The sequence below is a fragment of the Lonchura striata genome, chromosome 7, assembly GCF_050655825.1.
Source record: "Lonchura striata isolate lonStrDom1 chromosome 7, ASM5065582v1, whole genome shotgun sequence".
Taxonomy (NCBI): Eukaryota; Metazoa; Chordata; class Aves; order Passeriformes; family Estrildidae; genus Lonchura; species Lonchura striata.
Genome location: NC_140709.1, coordinates 23,012,215 through 23,027,115, shown reverse-complemented (window position 1 = coordinate 23,027,115; position 14,901 = coordinate 23,012,215). Strand labels below are relative to the sequence as shown.

The window sequence follows — 14,901 nt, the reverse complement described above, 5'->3', positions numbered from 1 at the left end:
TTTTAAATAAGAATGAGATGCTTTCCCTTAGCCACTAATAACAGTATTTATTTTTGATTCCTACAGATTCACCAGGTCCATGTGCAGGCAAAATCACAGTTAGCAGAGTAACAGAAGAGAAATGTACTCTGGCATGGAACATTCCTGAGGAAGATGGAGGTGCAGAAATCACTCACTACATCATAGAAAGGCGTGAAACCAGCAGACTTCACTGGGTGATTGTTGAGGCTGAATGCCAGACTTTATCAACTGTAGTAACAAAACTTATTAAAAATAATGAATACATTTTCCGTGTGAGAGCTGTCAACAAATACGGACCAGGAGTTCCCCTTGAATCAGAAACTGTGATTGCCAGGAATGCTTTCAGTGAGTGTTACTACCTTCCATTCTGCATCAGAATTTGTGGAATAATTCTTACGGATAAACAATGTGTTGAACAATCTTTTTTTTCCCCTCACTTTTTAAAAAATAGCTATTCCAACACAGCCTGGTGCTCCGGAAGAAGTGACTGTTGGCAAGGAACATATCATTATTCAGTGGTCGAAACCAGAATCAGATGGTGGCAGTGAGATTAAGGACTATCTTGTGGACAAACGTGAAAGGAAAAGTCTGCGATGGACACGAGTGAATAGAGATTATACCATTTATGACACCAGACTGAAGGTCACTGGTCTTATGGAAGGGAGCCAGTACCAATTCCGTGTCACTGCAGTGAATGCTGCTGGAAACAGTGAACCTAGTGAAGCTTCGCAATACATGTTATGTAAAGAACCATCATGTAAGTTTCTATATTTAAAGCACATTTTAATATTTATTTATAATAACAGAGCATAAATTCACATTGACACTTTAACTAAGAAACCCATAACCACACATAAACTCACTGAAGTAGATAGTATTGAAATAACTTAAAAACAGTTATAGTTCATATTAAATGCATTTCCTGGAATTAGCTGTCTGGAAATTGGTTTTGACTGTAAAATGTTTTCTGCACCAATATAAAATGAATTTTCTTCTTTTTCAAAGACACTCCTGCATCACCTTCAGTTCCAAGAGTTGTGGATACTACAATGCACAGCATAAGTTTAGCATGGTCAAAGCCCACATATGATGGTGGTGCTGACCTCTTAGGTTATGTTCTTGAAATGAAAGAAGAAGGTAGTGAACAGTGGTATCGAGCACATACAACCGCCACTCTGAGGAATGCTGAGTTCACCGTGACAGGTCTTAAAACAAACCAGAAATACCAATTCCGAGTTGCTGCAACAAACGTGAATGGTATGAGTGAATTTAGTGAATCATCAGCAGAAATTGAACCTGTGGAAAGAATAGGTAATTTGAAAACCTAGTAAATATTTTAAGGAAATTATATTTTCCTTTAGGACTTTTGTAAGATTAACTAATTCCGTATTTCTTATACCCTTCAACAGAAACACCTGAACTTGAGCTTGCTGATGATCTGAAGAAGACAGTTACAGTCAGAGCTGGTGGTTCCCTGCGCCTAATGGTCTCTGTATCTGGCAGACCTGCTCCTGTAATCACATGGAGCAAGCAGGGTGTTGACCTTGCAAGTCGAGGTATTATTGATACTACGGACAGCTACACTCTGCTTATTGTGGATAAAGTTAATCGGTATGATGCTGGGAAATACATCATTGAGGCTGAAAATCAATCAGGAAAAAAATCTGCAACTATTTCTGTGAAAGTGTATGGTAAGTACTGCACAATTGTATATGAGCATTAAAGCACTCCATATGCTCATTGCTCAGAATAAGTGTCATTCATTTCCAAAGAAAGTTTGCATTTTAAATAATATGAGAATGAAAAGTCAGGGAAACAATATAATCCAAAGGAAAATACATAATTTCTGGAGCTGTGCTAGTTTATAAATCAAATCCCAGCATTTATTTAATGCAGAAGTAGTCATTGACTGTAAAATGAAAGGATCCAAAAAGGGAAAAAAAAAAATTGTTTGTTTTTTTTAGACACACCTGGTCCACCACCTGCAGTGAGAGTTAAGGAAGTATCAAAAGATTCTGTGACACTTACTTGGGACATTCCAGTCATTGATGGTGGAGCCCCAGTCAACAATTACATAATTGAGAAACGTGAAGCTTCCATGAGAGCTTACAAGACTGTCACTACCAAATGCAGCAAGACATTTTACAGAGTTACTGGACTTCTGGAAGGAGCTTTGTATTATTTCAGAGTACTCCCAGAAAATATTTATGGCATTGGTGAAGGCTGTGAAACATCTGATGCAGTATTGGTATCTGATGTCCCCATGGTACCACAAAAACTTGAAGTGATTGACACCACTAAATCAACTGTTACCCTTGCTTGGGAGAAACCACTGCATGATGGTGGCAGCAGATTGACTGGCTATGTCATTGAGGCCAGCAAAGCTGGAACAGAAAGATGGTTGAAGGTAGTGACATTGAAGCCTACCGTCTATGAGCATACCATTATCTCTCTCAATGAAGGTGAACAGTACTTGTTCAGGGTGAGAGCGCAGAACCAGAAGGGCGTGTCGGAGCCACGCGAGATTGTCACAGCAGTGACAGTTCAAGACCGAAAAGGTAGGTGTCTACTGTTGAAAACAATAGGGTCAAGCTTTTACCATATGAATGTGATAGTTACAAAACAGGTATTTAAAATATCAATTATTTGCTTTCCTTAGTTCTGCCAACAATTGACTTCACTGGAATACCTCAGAAGACAATCCACGTACCTGCTGGCAAGCCCATTGAATTAGCCATTCCAATTGAAGGACGACCACCTCCAACTGTATCTTGGTTCTTTGCTGGTTCTAAACTAAAAGAATCAGAACGCATCAAAATGGAAACTGCTGCCAAAATGGCCAAATTAACTGTGCGTGAGACCACCATACATGACACAGGGGAGTATACACTTGAACTGAAGAACACAACTGGAACAGTTACTGATGCAGTAAAGGTTATAATCCTTGGTAAGAGTTCATGAAAATAATTGTCCATGACCTTCCTCTAAACTTTTACATGAGAAATATGATTCTTTTTCTGCACCTGTTTTGTAAGCTTTTTTTCTGTTTTTTGTTGGGTTTTTTTTCCCCTAGACAAGCCTGGACCACCTGTTGGACCTATTAGAATTGATGAAATTGATGCAAATTATGTAACCATCTCCTGGGAGCCTCCTGAGCTGGATGGTGGAGCTGCCCTTAGTGGATATGTGGTAGAACAGCGTGATGCTCACCGTCCTGGATGGCTGCCAGTTTCAGAGTCAGTAACTAGGACAACATTTAAGTTCACCAGACTTGTTGAAGGTGCAGAATATGTGTTCCGTGTGGCTGCTACAAACCGCTTTGGGATTGGATCTTACCTGCAGTCTGAAATTATAGAATGCAAGAGCAGAATCCGTAAGTCTGAATTTTTCTTCATTCTCTATCTTTAAAATTAAAAATATATGTTGAAATGGGCCTATATGCCCACACATATACTAGAATTTTCTAGATGCTGCTACTTCCTTTTGCCAGATAAAATTGTACATTATGATGCACAGTAATCGTGTTATTTTCCAGATGAAAAATGCCATCCATAAATTGGTATAGGTATTATAGATGTGTTGCACAGAACATGGATGGTAAACTTGGACTTTCTGCTCAAGTCTACCATCCATCTTGAAAAGTTGCTTTGAAAAAGCAGTGAAAAACAGTCAGTGAAAAACAATAAGTTTTTCACTGACCTGATTTGTAAATTACCTAGGTAATTACTAATAAAAGAGTTTGATAAGATATTGATATTACATTGTTATTCACAATATGTCACATCCTCCTAGTGTGTAAAGTCATCTGACACTTTCTTCTCTGATTCCATGTCATGTTTTTACAGGTATTCCTGGTCCTCCTGGCACCCCAGAAGTGTTTGATATCTCTCGAGATGGCATGACATTGACTTGGTATCCTCCAGAAGATGATGGTGACTCACAGATTACTGGTTATATTGTGGAACGCAAAGAAGTTAGAGCAGATAGATGGATCCGTGTAAATAAAGTTCCAGTCACCATGACTCGTTACCGTTCCACTGGGTTGGTTGAAGGATTAGAATATGAACACCGGGTCACAGCAATCAATGCCAGAGGCACTGGGAAACCCAGTCGTCCTTCCAAGTCTGCTGTTGCCAGAGATCCAATTGGTAAGTAATTTCCTACAAAGATTAAGCAATGATGGAAGAAGGGAATGACATTATGGTAGAATTAATTCTAATTTGGAAATTTTTCTGGGTATATTAGCAAATGAGATTCTGACTGGAGAAAACAAAGAAAAAATTAGTGAAAATCTTTCATTCAAAGTTTTCCTTTTTAAATTCAGTATAGACTTACTACAGACTGTAAGTTGCAAGTTAGCATTTATTTCATCTTTTGAATATTCATAGAAACAAATCCCACCTGCCTATCTGATCTTCTCTTCCAGCTCCTCCAGGTAAACCTCAGAATCCAAGAGTCACTGATACGACAAGAACATCTGTCTCCTTGGCTTGGAGTCCACCAGAAGATGAAGGTGGTTCTAAAGTTACTGGCTACTTAATTGAGATGCAGAAGGTTGATCAATTTGAATGGACCAAATGCAATACTACACCAACCAAGATTCGGGAATACACCTTGACACATCTTCCCCAGGGTGCCGAGTACAGATTCAGAGTGCTAGCCTGTAATGCTGGTGGGCCAGGAGAACCTGCTGAAGTGCCAGGAACAGTCAAAATTACAGAAATGCTTGGTAAGAATTTCAAGCCTTAGCTCTTGTTGAAAGCTGTCCTAAAATTTTTTTTTTGCCTAAAGCAGATATGATATTATCTATAGAATAACACAGCATGACATGTTATTTTTGTTTATAGAATATCCTGACTATGAACTTGATGAAAAATACCAAGAAGGTCTCATGGTGAGACAAGGAGGAGTAATCAGGCTTACAATACCCATTAAGGGTAAGCCCATCCCAATGTGCAAATGGACAAAAGAAGGACAGGACATCAGCAAGAGGGCAATGATTGCGACTTCTGAGACTCACACAGAACTTGTGATCAAAGATGCAGAAAGAGAAGATTCAGGCACCTATGATTTGGTACTTGAAAACAAGTGTGGCAAGAAAGCCGTGTACATTAAAGTCAGAGTGATTGGCATTCCAAATCCACCAGAAGGACCACTTGAGTATGATGATATACAAGCTCGTTCTGTCAGAGTAAGCTGGAGACCTCCTACAGATGATGGTGGTGCAGATATCCTGGGTTATATTGTTGAGAGAAGAGAAGTACCAAAGACTGCCTGGTACACTGTTGACTCTAGAGTGAAAGGGACATCACTAGTGGTGAAAGGACTCAAAGAAAATGTGGAATATCACTTCCGTGTTTCTGCTGAAAACCATTTCGGTATCAGCAAATCTCTCAAATCTGAAGAACCAGCAGTACCAAAGACACCTCTAAGTAAGTTTCCTTTTAGACTCAAAAAAAGAAGAAATTACTATATTATAGAACATTAAATGCAGAAATATTAATGCTATGTCACTGTAATTTTATTATTATTATCATTATTAACAGATCCACCAGAGCCTCCAAACAACCCACCTGAAGTACTTGACGTTACAAAGAGTTCTGTCAACTTGTCCTGGTCCAGACCTAAAGATGATGGTGGTTCTCGTGTAACTGGTTACTATATTGAACGTAAAGAGACATCTACAGAAAAATGGGTCCGACATAATAAGACACAGATTACCACTACAATGTACACAGTCACAGGACTTGTTCCAGATGCTGAATATCAGTTCCGTGTCATTGCTCAAAATGACATTGGTGAAAGTGAAGCAAGTCCTGCTTCTGAACCAGTTGTATGCAAGGATCCATTTGGTAAGATAATGTCCACATTAACAGATCTTTTGAAGAGCAGCTTAATGACATTTAGGGAAAAACTGATTTTCTGTTTTAATTTGTTTTAATTTTCAGACAAACCAAGCCAACCTGGAGAAATTGAGATCACTTCTATCTTTAAGGACAGCATTACATTAGAATGGGAACGACCTGAAAGTGATGGTGGCAAAGAGATCCTTGGCTATTGGGTTGAATATCGCCAGTCTGGAGAAAGTACCTGGAAAAAATGCAATAAAGAACGCATCAAAGACAGGCAGTTTACAGTAGGAGGTTTATTAGAGGCCACAGAATATGAGTTCCGTGTTTTTGCAGAAAATCAGACTGGCCTCAGTAGACCTCGAAGGACTGCTATGGCAGTGAAAACTAAATTAACATGTAAGCAAAAATTCATTGTCACATTTGCTGTGATATTGTTGTAATTTGCTGTGTCATAAACCATGGTGCTGCATTTAACATGCTGCCTATTTGTTTTACATGATATTTGCTAACATGACTATCCCAAAGGACAGTCTCTCAAGAGAAACAGGTATAAATGAAAATTAATTTCCAGTAATACAGTAATAGAGGAAAATTTCATAGTAATTATTATTTTCTTCTTATTTTCTTTGTCACAGCTGGAGAAGCACCTGCCATTAAAAAAGAAATGCAGGATGTTACAACTAAACTGGGTGAGGCAGCTCAGCTGACATGCCAGATTGTTGGGAGACCTTTGCCTGATATTAAATGGTACCGCTTTGGCAAAGAGCTGGTACAGAGCAGAAAATACAAAATGTCGTCTGATGGACGCAATCATACACTGACAGTAATGACAGATGAACAGGAGGATGAAGGTCTCTACACTTGTATGGCTACCAATGATGTTGGAGAAATTGAAACTAGTGGCAAGCTATTATTGCAGGCTCCTCCTCAGTTCCACCCTGGCTTCCCATTGAAAGAGAAATATTATGCAGGTGCAGGTGGCACCCTCCGCCTTCACGTTGTGTATATTGGCCGACCAGTACCAGCAATAACTTGGTTCCATGGCAACAAACCTTTGAGAGGATCAGAAACAGTTACTATTGAGAACACAGAACAGTATACTCATCTTGCTATTAAGAATGTCCAGCACAAGACTCATGCTGGGAAATACAAAGTACAACTCAGTAACACATTTGGATCAGTTGACACTGTACTTAATGTGGAAATACAAGGTAAATAATTTTCTTTTCAGTATTTTGTGGAATATTTTCTCAAAAATATTGACTGGAAAAACAAATAAAAAATGTGTGCTTTTTCTTGTACAGATAAACCAGATAAACCAGTAGGACCAATTGTTATAGAGTCTATACTGAAGAATTCTGTGGTGATAAGCTGGAAACCACCAGAGGATGATGGAGGTGTAATGATAACCAATTACATCATAGAGAAACGTGAAGCCAAGGAAGGGGCCGAATGGCAACTTGTATCTTCAAGTATTTCAGGCACAACCTGTAGAATTGTTAACCTAACTGAAAATGCAGGCTATTATTTCCGTGTTTCTGCTCAGAATATGTACGGCATTAGTGAAGCACTGGAGGTCACATCAGTAGTTTTTATAAAGCCTCCATTTGGTAAGTACAGCCCAAAATATCAATGTCTCTATGCCCCCATGTTTTCATTTAAGCCCAGCCAGGAGCCCAGCCCCACACAGCTGTTTGATCACTGCCCCACCTGTGGGATCAAGGAGAGAATCTCAACCCAACAGTTGAGATGAAGACAGTTTAATAGGAAAGGCAAAAGCTGTGTGCACCAGCAATGCAAAACAAGGAATTCATTCCCTGCTTCCCATGGGCAGACAGGTGTTCAGCCATCTCCAGGAGAGCAGGGCCCCCATCATATGTAACAGTGGCTTGGGAAGACAAATGCTATCACTTCAAATGTCCCACCCTTCCCCCATTCTATATACTGAGCATGGTGTCATATGGTCTGGAATATCCCTTTGGTCAGCTGGACTCACCTGTCCTGGCTGTGTCTCCTCCTGAAAGCTTTTGATGCACCCCCAACTTCCTCACCAGCATGGCAGTACAAAAAGCAAAAAAGGCCTTGGCTTTCTGTAAGCTCTGCTCAGCAATAACAAAAACATCTCTGTATTATCAACCTTGTGCTCAGCACAAATCCAAAACACAGCCCCATACTAGCCATTGTGAAGAAAGTTAACTCTACCCCAGCCAAAACCAGCCTACCCTGTAATTAATTAGTAAGGCAAGCTCACTTCAGTTTTTGAACTTTGTTATTTACAGAAAAACCAGGACAACCCGGCCAGCCAGTAGCAAGTGCTATCACAAAGGATTCTTGCGTTGTCTCATGGAAGCCACCTGCAAGTGATGGCGGTGCAAAGATTAGAACTTACTATCTTGAGAAGCGTGAGAAAAAACAAAACAAGTGGATTTCTGTAACAACAGATGAAATTCGTGAAACAGTCTACTCTGTGAAAGATCTTATTGAAGGTCTTGAATATGAGTTCCGTGTAAAATGTGAAAATCTTGGTGGTGAAAGTGAGTGGAGTGAGATATCCCAACCAGTCATTCCAAAATCTGATGTACCAATTAAAGCTCCACATTTCAAGGAAGAACTAAGGAATCTGAATGTGAAATTTCAAGCTAATGCCACATTTGTCTGCAAAGTCACTGGTCATCCTAAGCCAATTGTCAAATGGTACAGACAGGGCAAGGAAATCATGCCAGATGGGGAAAAGATCAAGATACAGGAATTCAAGGGTGGATATTACCAGCTGGTCATCACGAATGTAACAGATGATGATGCCACAGTGTATCAAGTTAGAGCTACCAACCAAGGAGGATCTGTGTCTGGCACTGCCTCTCTGGATGTTGAAGGTGAATGAAGGGTCTTGATAATCAAGACAAATTAATTTTAATTTTGAATATTTAGACTGTTGATGCTCTTCTCATGTGCTTTTGGTTATGTGTTTTTTCTTCCTCTTTCTATTTCAGTTCCTGCAAAGATTCATTTGCCCAAAAACTTGGAAGGCATGGGAGCTGTTCATGCCCTCCGAGGGGAAGTGGTGAGCATCAAGATTCCATTCAGTGGCAAGCCACCCCCTGTGATCACATGGCAGAAGGGACAAGATCTCATTGATACTAATGGACACTACCAAGTCATTGTTACACGATCATTCACATCTCTTGTTTTCCCAAATGGTGTCGACAGAAAAGATGCAGGGTTTTACATTGTTTGTGCCAAAAACAGATTTGGAATTGATCAAAAAACAGTTGAGTTAGATGTAGCTGATGTGCCTGATCCACCAAGAGGTCTGAAGGTAACTGATGTTTCCAGGGATTCAGTCAACTTAACCTGGAATGAACCAGCTACTGATGGTGGAAGCAGGATCATAAACTACATTATTGAGAAACGTGCTACAACAGCAGAGCGATGGATTCGTGTTGCACAAGCTCGTGATACACGATACACAGTGGTGAACCTATTTGGCAAGACCACCTACCAGTTCCGAGTAATTGCAGAGAACAAGTTTGGCCAAAGTCAGCCTTCTGAGCCTACTGATCCAATTGTAACAAAGGAAGATAAGACCAGAGTAATGAACTATGATGAAGAAGTTGATGAAAGCAGAGAAATCACGGCAGCTAAAGCAGGTCACTATTCTACAAAGGAACTCTATGATAAATACATGATTGCAGAAGAACTTGGACGTGGGCAGTTTGGCATTGCACACCGCTGTGTTGAGGCAGTTTCAAAAAAGACTTACCTGGCCAAATTTGTCAAAGTAAAGGGTGCAGACCAAGTTTTGGTAAAGAAAGAAATTTCCATCTTAAACATTGCTAGGCACCAAAATATCCTGTATCTTCATGAATCATTTGAGAGCCTAGAAGAGTTGGTCATGATCTTTGAATTCATTTCTGGGGTTGACATCTTTGAAAGAATCAGCACAGCTTCATTTGAACTTAATGAGAGAGAAATAGTAAGCTACATACGCCAGGTCTGTGATGCACTAGAATTTTTGCATCGTCATAGTATTGGACATTTCGATATTAAACCAGACAATATTATTTACTTCACAAGAAGAAGCTCTGTAATTAAAATTGTTGAATTTGGTCAAGCCAGACAGCTGAGGCCTGGAGACAGCTTTAGACTCCAGTTCACTTCTCCTGAATATTATGCACCTGAAGTACATCACCATGACTTGGTCAGCACAGCTACGGACATGTGGTCAGTTGGTGCTCTAACATACATACTTCTCAGTGGTCTTAACCCTTTCATTGCTGAAACAAACCAACAAGTTATTGAAAATATTCTAAATGCGGAATACAGCTTTGAGGATGAAGCATTCAAAGACATAAGCATCGAAGCCATGGACTTCATTGATCGCCTACTAGTAAAGGAAAGAAAATCTCGGATGACAGCTGCTGAAGCACTTAATCATGTGTGGCTAAAACAGCAGACGGAAAAGACCAGCACTAAAACCATTAAGACCTTGAGGCACAGACGTTACTATCAAACTCTAGTAAAGAAAGAGTGGAACACGGTTGTGTCAGTAGCCCGCATTTCCTGTGGAGGTGCAATTAGATCCCAGAAAGGCATAACAGTGGCTAAAGTTAAAGTTGCCCCAATAGACATTGGGCCTATTGCTGGGCAGATAAAGCATAATGTTACAGAAGAAGGAGGCCATGCCAAATATGTTTGTACAATTGAAAACTATGATGAGTCCACACAAGTCACATGGTACTTCGGTATGAGGCAATTAGAAAGCAGTGAGAAATACGAAATCAAATATGAAGATGGTGTGGCAACCATGTATGTCAAAGATGTTTCTAAATCAGATGATGGTACCTACAGATGCAAGGTCGTGAATGATTATGGTGAGGACAGCTCTTATGCAGAACTTTTTGTTAAAGGTGTGAGAGAAATTTCTGAGCACTACAGATGCAGAACTGTTAGAAAAGTGAAACGACGGGTTGATACTATGAGACTATTAGAGCATCCCCCAGAATTTACTCTGCCTTTGTATAACCGCACTGCATATGTTGGAGAAAATGTCAGGTTTGGAGTAACTATAACTGTTCACCCAGAACCTCGCTTAACATGGTACAAATCAGGCCAGAAAATCAAACCTGGGGATGATGATAAGAAGTATACTTTCGAATCAGACAAGGGTCTTTATCAACTTGTCATCAATAATGTCACTGAAGAGGATGATGCTGAATACAGTATTGTGGCACGCAATAAATATGGTGAAGACAGCTGCAAAGCTAAGCTGACTGTGATTCCACATCCCCCTCCAGCAGATGCCACACTCAGGCCAATGTTTAAAAGACTGCTGGCAAATGCTGAATGTCAAGAAGGCCAAAATGTCAGTTTTGAGATCAGGGTATCTGGTGTACCAAAACCAACTCTGACATGGGAGAAAGATGGTCAACCTCTGTCCTTTGGTCCCAACTTTGATATAATTCATGAAGGTTTAGATTATTATGCTTTGCATATCAGAGATACTTTACCAGAAGACAGTGGCTACTACAGAGTTACTGCTACAAACAGTGCTGGATCTACGAGCTGTCAGGCTTATCTAAAAGTTGAACGCGTGAAATATGTCAAGCGTGAGTACAAGACAGAAGAAGAGCGGGAGAAGCATGTACAGAGGCAAATTGACAAGACCTTACGAATGGCAGAAATCCTTTCTGGAGTTGAAGCTGTTCCACTGACACAAACTGCGCAAGAGGCTCTCAGAGAAGCTGCTATATTATATAAACCAGCTGTTAGCTCAAAAACAGTTAAAGGTGAATATGAAATTCAGAAAGAAGAAAAGAAGGAGAAGGAGGAAAGGAGACTTCGTATGCCATATGAGATCCCAGAGCCTCGCAAACATGTGCGCGCTGCTCTTGAGGAAGATCAGCATATTAAACACTTTGTGCCTCTGTCAGACATGAAATGGTACAAGAGGCTGCGAGACCAGTATGAAATGCCAGGAAAACTTGAGAGGACTGTTCAGAAACGCCAGAAACGCATACGTCTCTCCAGGTGGGAGCAGTTCTATGTGATGCCACTGCCACGCATTTCTGATCAGTACAAGCCTAAATGGCGCATACCAAAGCTGACACAAGACGATCTTGAAATTGTGAGACCAGCACGCCGGCGTACCCCATCTCCAGAGTATGAATATCACTATAGACCAAGAAGGCGATCGCTTGGTGACTTGTCTGATGAGGAATTGCTCATGCCGATAGATGACTACTTAGCCATGAAGAGAACTGAAGAGGAAAGACTGCGCCTTGAAGAAGAGCTGGAGTTAGGCTTTTCTGCTTCCCCACCAAGTAGAAGCCCTCCACGCTTTGAACTGTCTGCCCTTCGATATTCTACTGCAGGAGCACAGGTCAGTTCAGAGGAAGAAAGAAAAAGAGAACTGAGGTATTCAAGCTACCACATTCCAACTAAAGCTGAGACCAGTGCAAGCTATGCAGAGCTTCGTCAACGTCATGACAGGGCTGCCTACAGACCACCTAAACAAAAGCAAAGAATAATGGATGAGCACGAGGATGAAGAATTGCTCCGTCCTGTTGGCACTGATCAGCGACTCTCTGAATACAGGAGTGAGCTCAAATATATGGCAGAGGAAGAAAAGAGTAGACTCAGGAGAAGGAGGGAAAGAGAAATAACTGAGATCACATCAGAAGAAGAAGAAGAAATAGAAATGGTGCAATATGCTCGCAGGGAATTTTCACCTCCCTCTAGATTACTAAGGAGAAGAAGATCCCTTTCTCCAACTTACATTGAGTTGATGCGTCCTGTATCTGAATTAATTCGACCTCGCTCACGGCCTCCTGAAGAAAGTGAGAGAAGATCCCCAACACCAGAGAGAACTCGACCACGCTCACCTAGCCCAGTCTCTAGTGAAAGATCTCTCTCCCGGTTTGAGAGGATGGCAAGATTTGATATCTTTTCTAGATACGAGTCCATGAAATCTGCTCTGAAAACTCAAAAAACGATGGAAAGGAAATATGAAGTTCTGACTCAGCAGCCTTTCACCCTTGACCATGCTCCTCGCATTACCCTGAGAATGCGCTCACACCGGGTACCGTGTGGCCATAATACTAGGTTCATTCTAAATGTCCAGTCAAAACCAACCGCTGAAGTGAAGTGGTACCACAACGGTATTGAGCTCCAAGAGAGCAGTAAGATACACTTTACCAATACGAGTGGTGTATTAACTCTGGAGATTCTCGACTGCCACATTGATGACAGTGGAACATACCGAGCTGTATGCACAAACTACAAAGGGGAATGCTCTGATTATGCAACACTAGATGTTACTGGAGGAGATTACACTACATACTCTTCCCAGAGGAGAGATGAAGAAGTACCAAGGTCAATTTTGCCTGACTTGACAAAAACAGAGGCATATGCAATCTCCTCGTTTAAGAAAGCATCTGAAACAGAAGCAAGTTCCTCAGTAAGAGAGGTCAAATCAGAAGTATCAGCAACAAGAGAATCACTTCTATCCTATGAACACTATGCTGCTTCTGAAGAAAAAGTCACTGCAGCTGAAAAAAAGTCACTGGAAGAAAGGACTTCACACAAAGCATTTAAAAGCACTCTGCCAGCAACAATCCTCACAAAGCCACAGTCAATCACAGTTTCCGAAGGGGAGACTGCAAGATTTTCCTGTGATGTTGATGGCGAACCAGCACCAACAATAACATGGCTCCGTGCAGGTCAACCTATTGTTTCTTCAAGGCGCTTCCAAGTAACACGAACGCAGTACAAATCTACCTTTGAAATTACTTCCGTCCAGCTAGCAGATGAAGGAAGTTACACTGTTGTGGTGGAAAACTCTGAAGGAAGACAGGAAGCCCATTTTACTTTGACCATTCAAAGAACAAAAATACCTGAAAAAACAATTACATCACCTCCAAGGATCAAATCTCCTGAGCCTCGTGTAAAGTCACCAGAGCCAGTTAAGTCCCCTAAACGAGTGAAATCTCCTGAACCCATCAGCAGTCCTCCAAAAGCTAAGTCACCACCTGTTGACAAAATGGTATCAGCAGAGAAAGTACAATTACCAACTGCTTCTCCACCAAAGATAAAACAGCATCTGAAAGCAGAAACTCTTGGAGATAAGGTAAAGTTATCCTGTGCAGTTGAAAGCAATGTTTTAAGTGTCAGAGAAGTGGCTTGGTATAAGGATGGTAAAAAACTGAAAGAAAACCATCATTTCAAGTTTCATTATGCAGCAGATGGCACTTATGAGCTCAAAATCCATGAGCTCATGGAATCTGATAAAGGAGAATACACCTGTGAAATTATTGGGGAAGGAGGTGTTTCAAGAACTAACTTCCAGTTTACTGGCCAAGTATTTAAAAATATGTATTCCCAGGTAAGAGGTGTAACTGAATCTCATAAAACAGTTCAGAAAGAAGATGAGTTACTTCTGGCTTCTAGCCAGAAGAAATCAGTAGTGGCAACTGAAGAGAAATCTGCAGTTCAAGAAGTCATTAAAAAGTCAGTTGTTACAGAAGATGTCAGACAATTGAAAGCAGAAATTACAGCTTCTTCAACTAAAATGACAATGTCTGAAGGGCAGAAGGTGACACTGAAGGCCAACATTCCTGGTGCCTCTGAAGTAAAATGGGTGCTGAATGGAACGGAGCTGAGAAATTCAGACGATTACAGATACGGTGTTTCTGGAAGTGATCACACACTAACTATCAAAAAGGCCAGTAATAAGGATGAAGGTATACTCACCTGTGAGGGTAAAACTGATGAAGGCATTATTAAATGCCAGTATGTTGTGACCCTTTCTAAAGAGCGCTCCAGTGAACCAGCATTCATCATGCAGCCTAAGTCTCAAAATGTCAATGAAGGACAAGACGTGTTGTTCACCTGTGAAGTTTCTGGGGAGCCTTCTCCTGAAGTTGAGTGGTTAATAAATAATCAACCTGTAAGTAATCATTTAATATGTTTACTCAAAAAAAAATAGAATTATTCATAAAATTTATTTAATGAATCCATTTTTGTTCCCTCC

General features: G+C 40.6%; 1 protein-coding gene across 50 annotated transcripts in view; it reads left to right on the top strand.

The window, feature by feature from the left end:
• Positions 1 to 14,901, top strand: part of TTN (titin) — a 239,181-nt gene that overhangs the window by 221,499 nt on the left and 2,781 nt on the right. For all 50 annotated transcript variants that reach the window (XM_085584497.1, XM_085584508.1, XM_085584521.1 and 47 more), the window contains 16 exons: positions 67 to 366; positions 473 to 778; positions 1,027 to 1,332; positions 1,431 to 1,712; positions 1,986 to 2,579; positions 2,681 to 2,968; positions 3,095 to 3,394; positions 3,867 to 4,169; positions 4,448 to 4,750; positions 4,869 to 5,453; positions 5,568 to 5,873; positions 5,970 to 6,269; positions 6,509 to 7,084; positions 7,178 to 7,483; positions 8,153 to 8,746; positions 8,864 to 14,817. In XM_085584497.1, the coding sequence (XP_085440623.1) occupies positions 67 to 366; positions 473 to 778; positions 1,027 to 1,332; positions 1,431 to 1,712; positions 1,986 to 2,579; positions 2,681 to 2,968; positions 3,095 to 3,394; positions 3,867 to 4,169; positions 4,448 to 4,750; positions 4,869 to 5,453; positions 5,568 to 5,873; positions 5,970 to 6,269; positions 6,509 to 7,084; positions 7,178 to 7,483; positions 8,153 to 8,746; positions 8,864 to 14,817 (11,603 nt within the window). The remainder of the gene's footprint in view (positions 1 to 66; positions 367 to 472; positions 779 to 1,026; positions 1,333 to 1,430; positions 1,713 to 1,985; positions 2,580 to 2,680; positions 2,969 to 3,094; positions 3,395 to 3,866; positions 4,170 to 4,447; positions 4,751 to 4,868; positions 5,454 to 5,567; positions 5,874 to 5,969; positions 6,270 to 6,508; positions 7,085 to 7,177; positions 7,484 to 8,152; positions 8,747 to 8,863; positions 14,818 to 14,901) is intronic.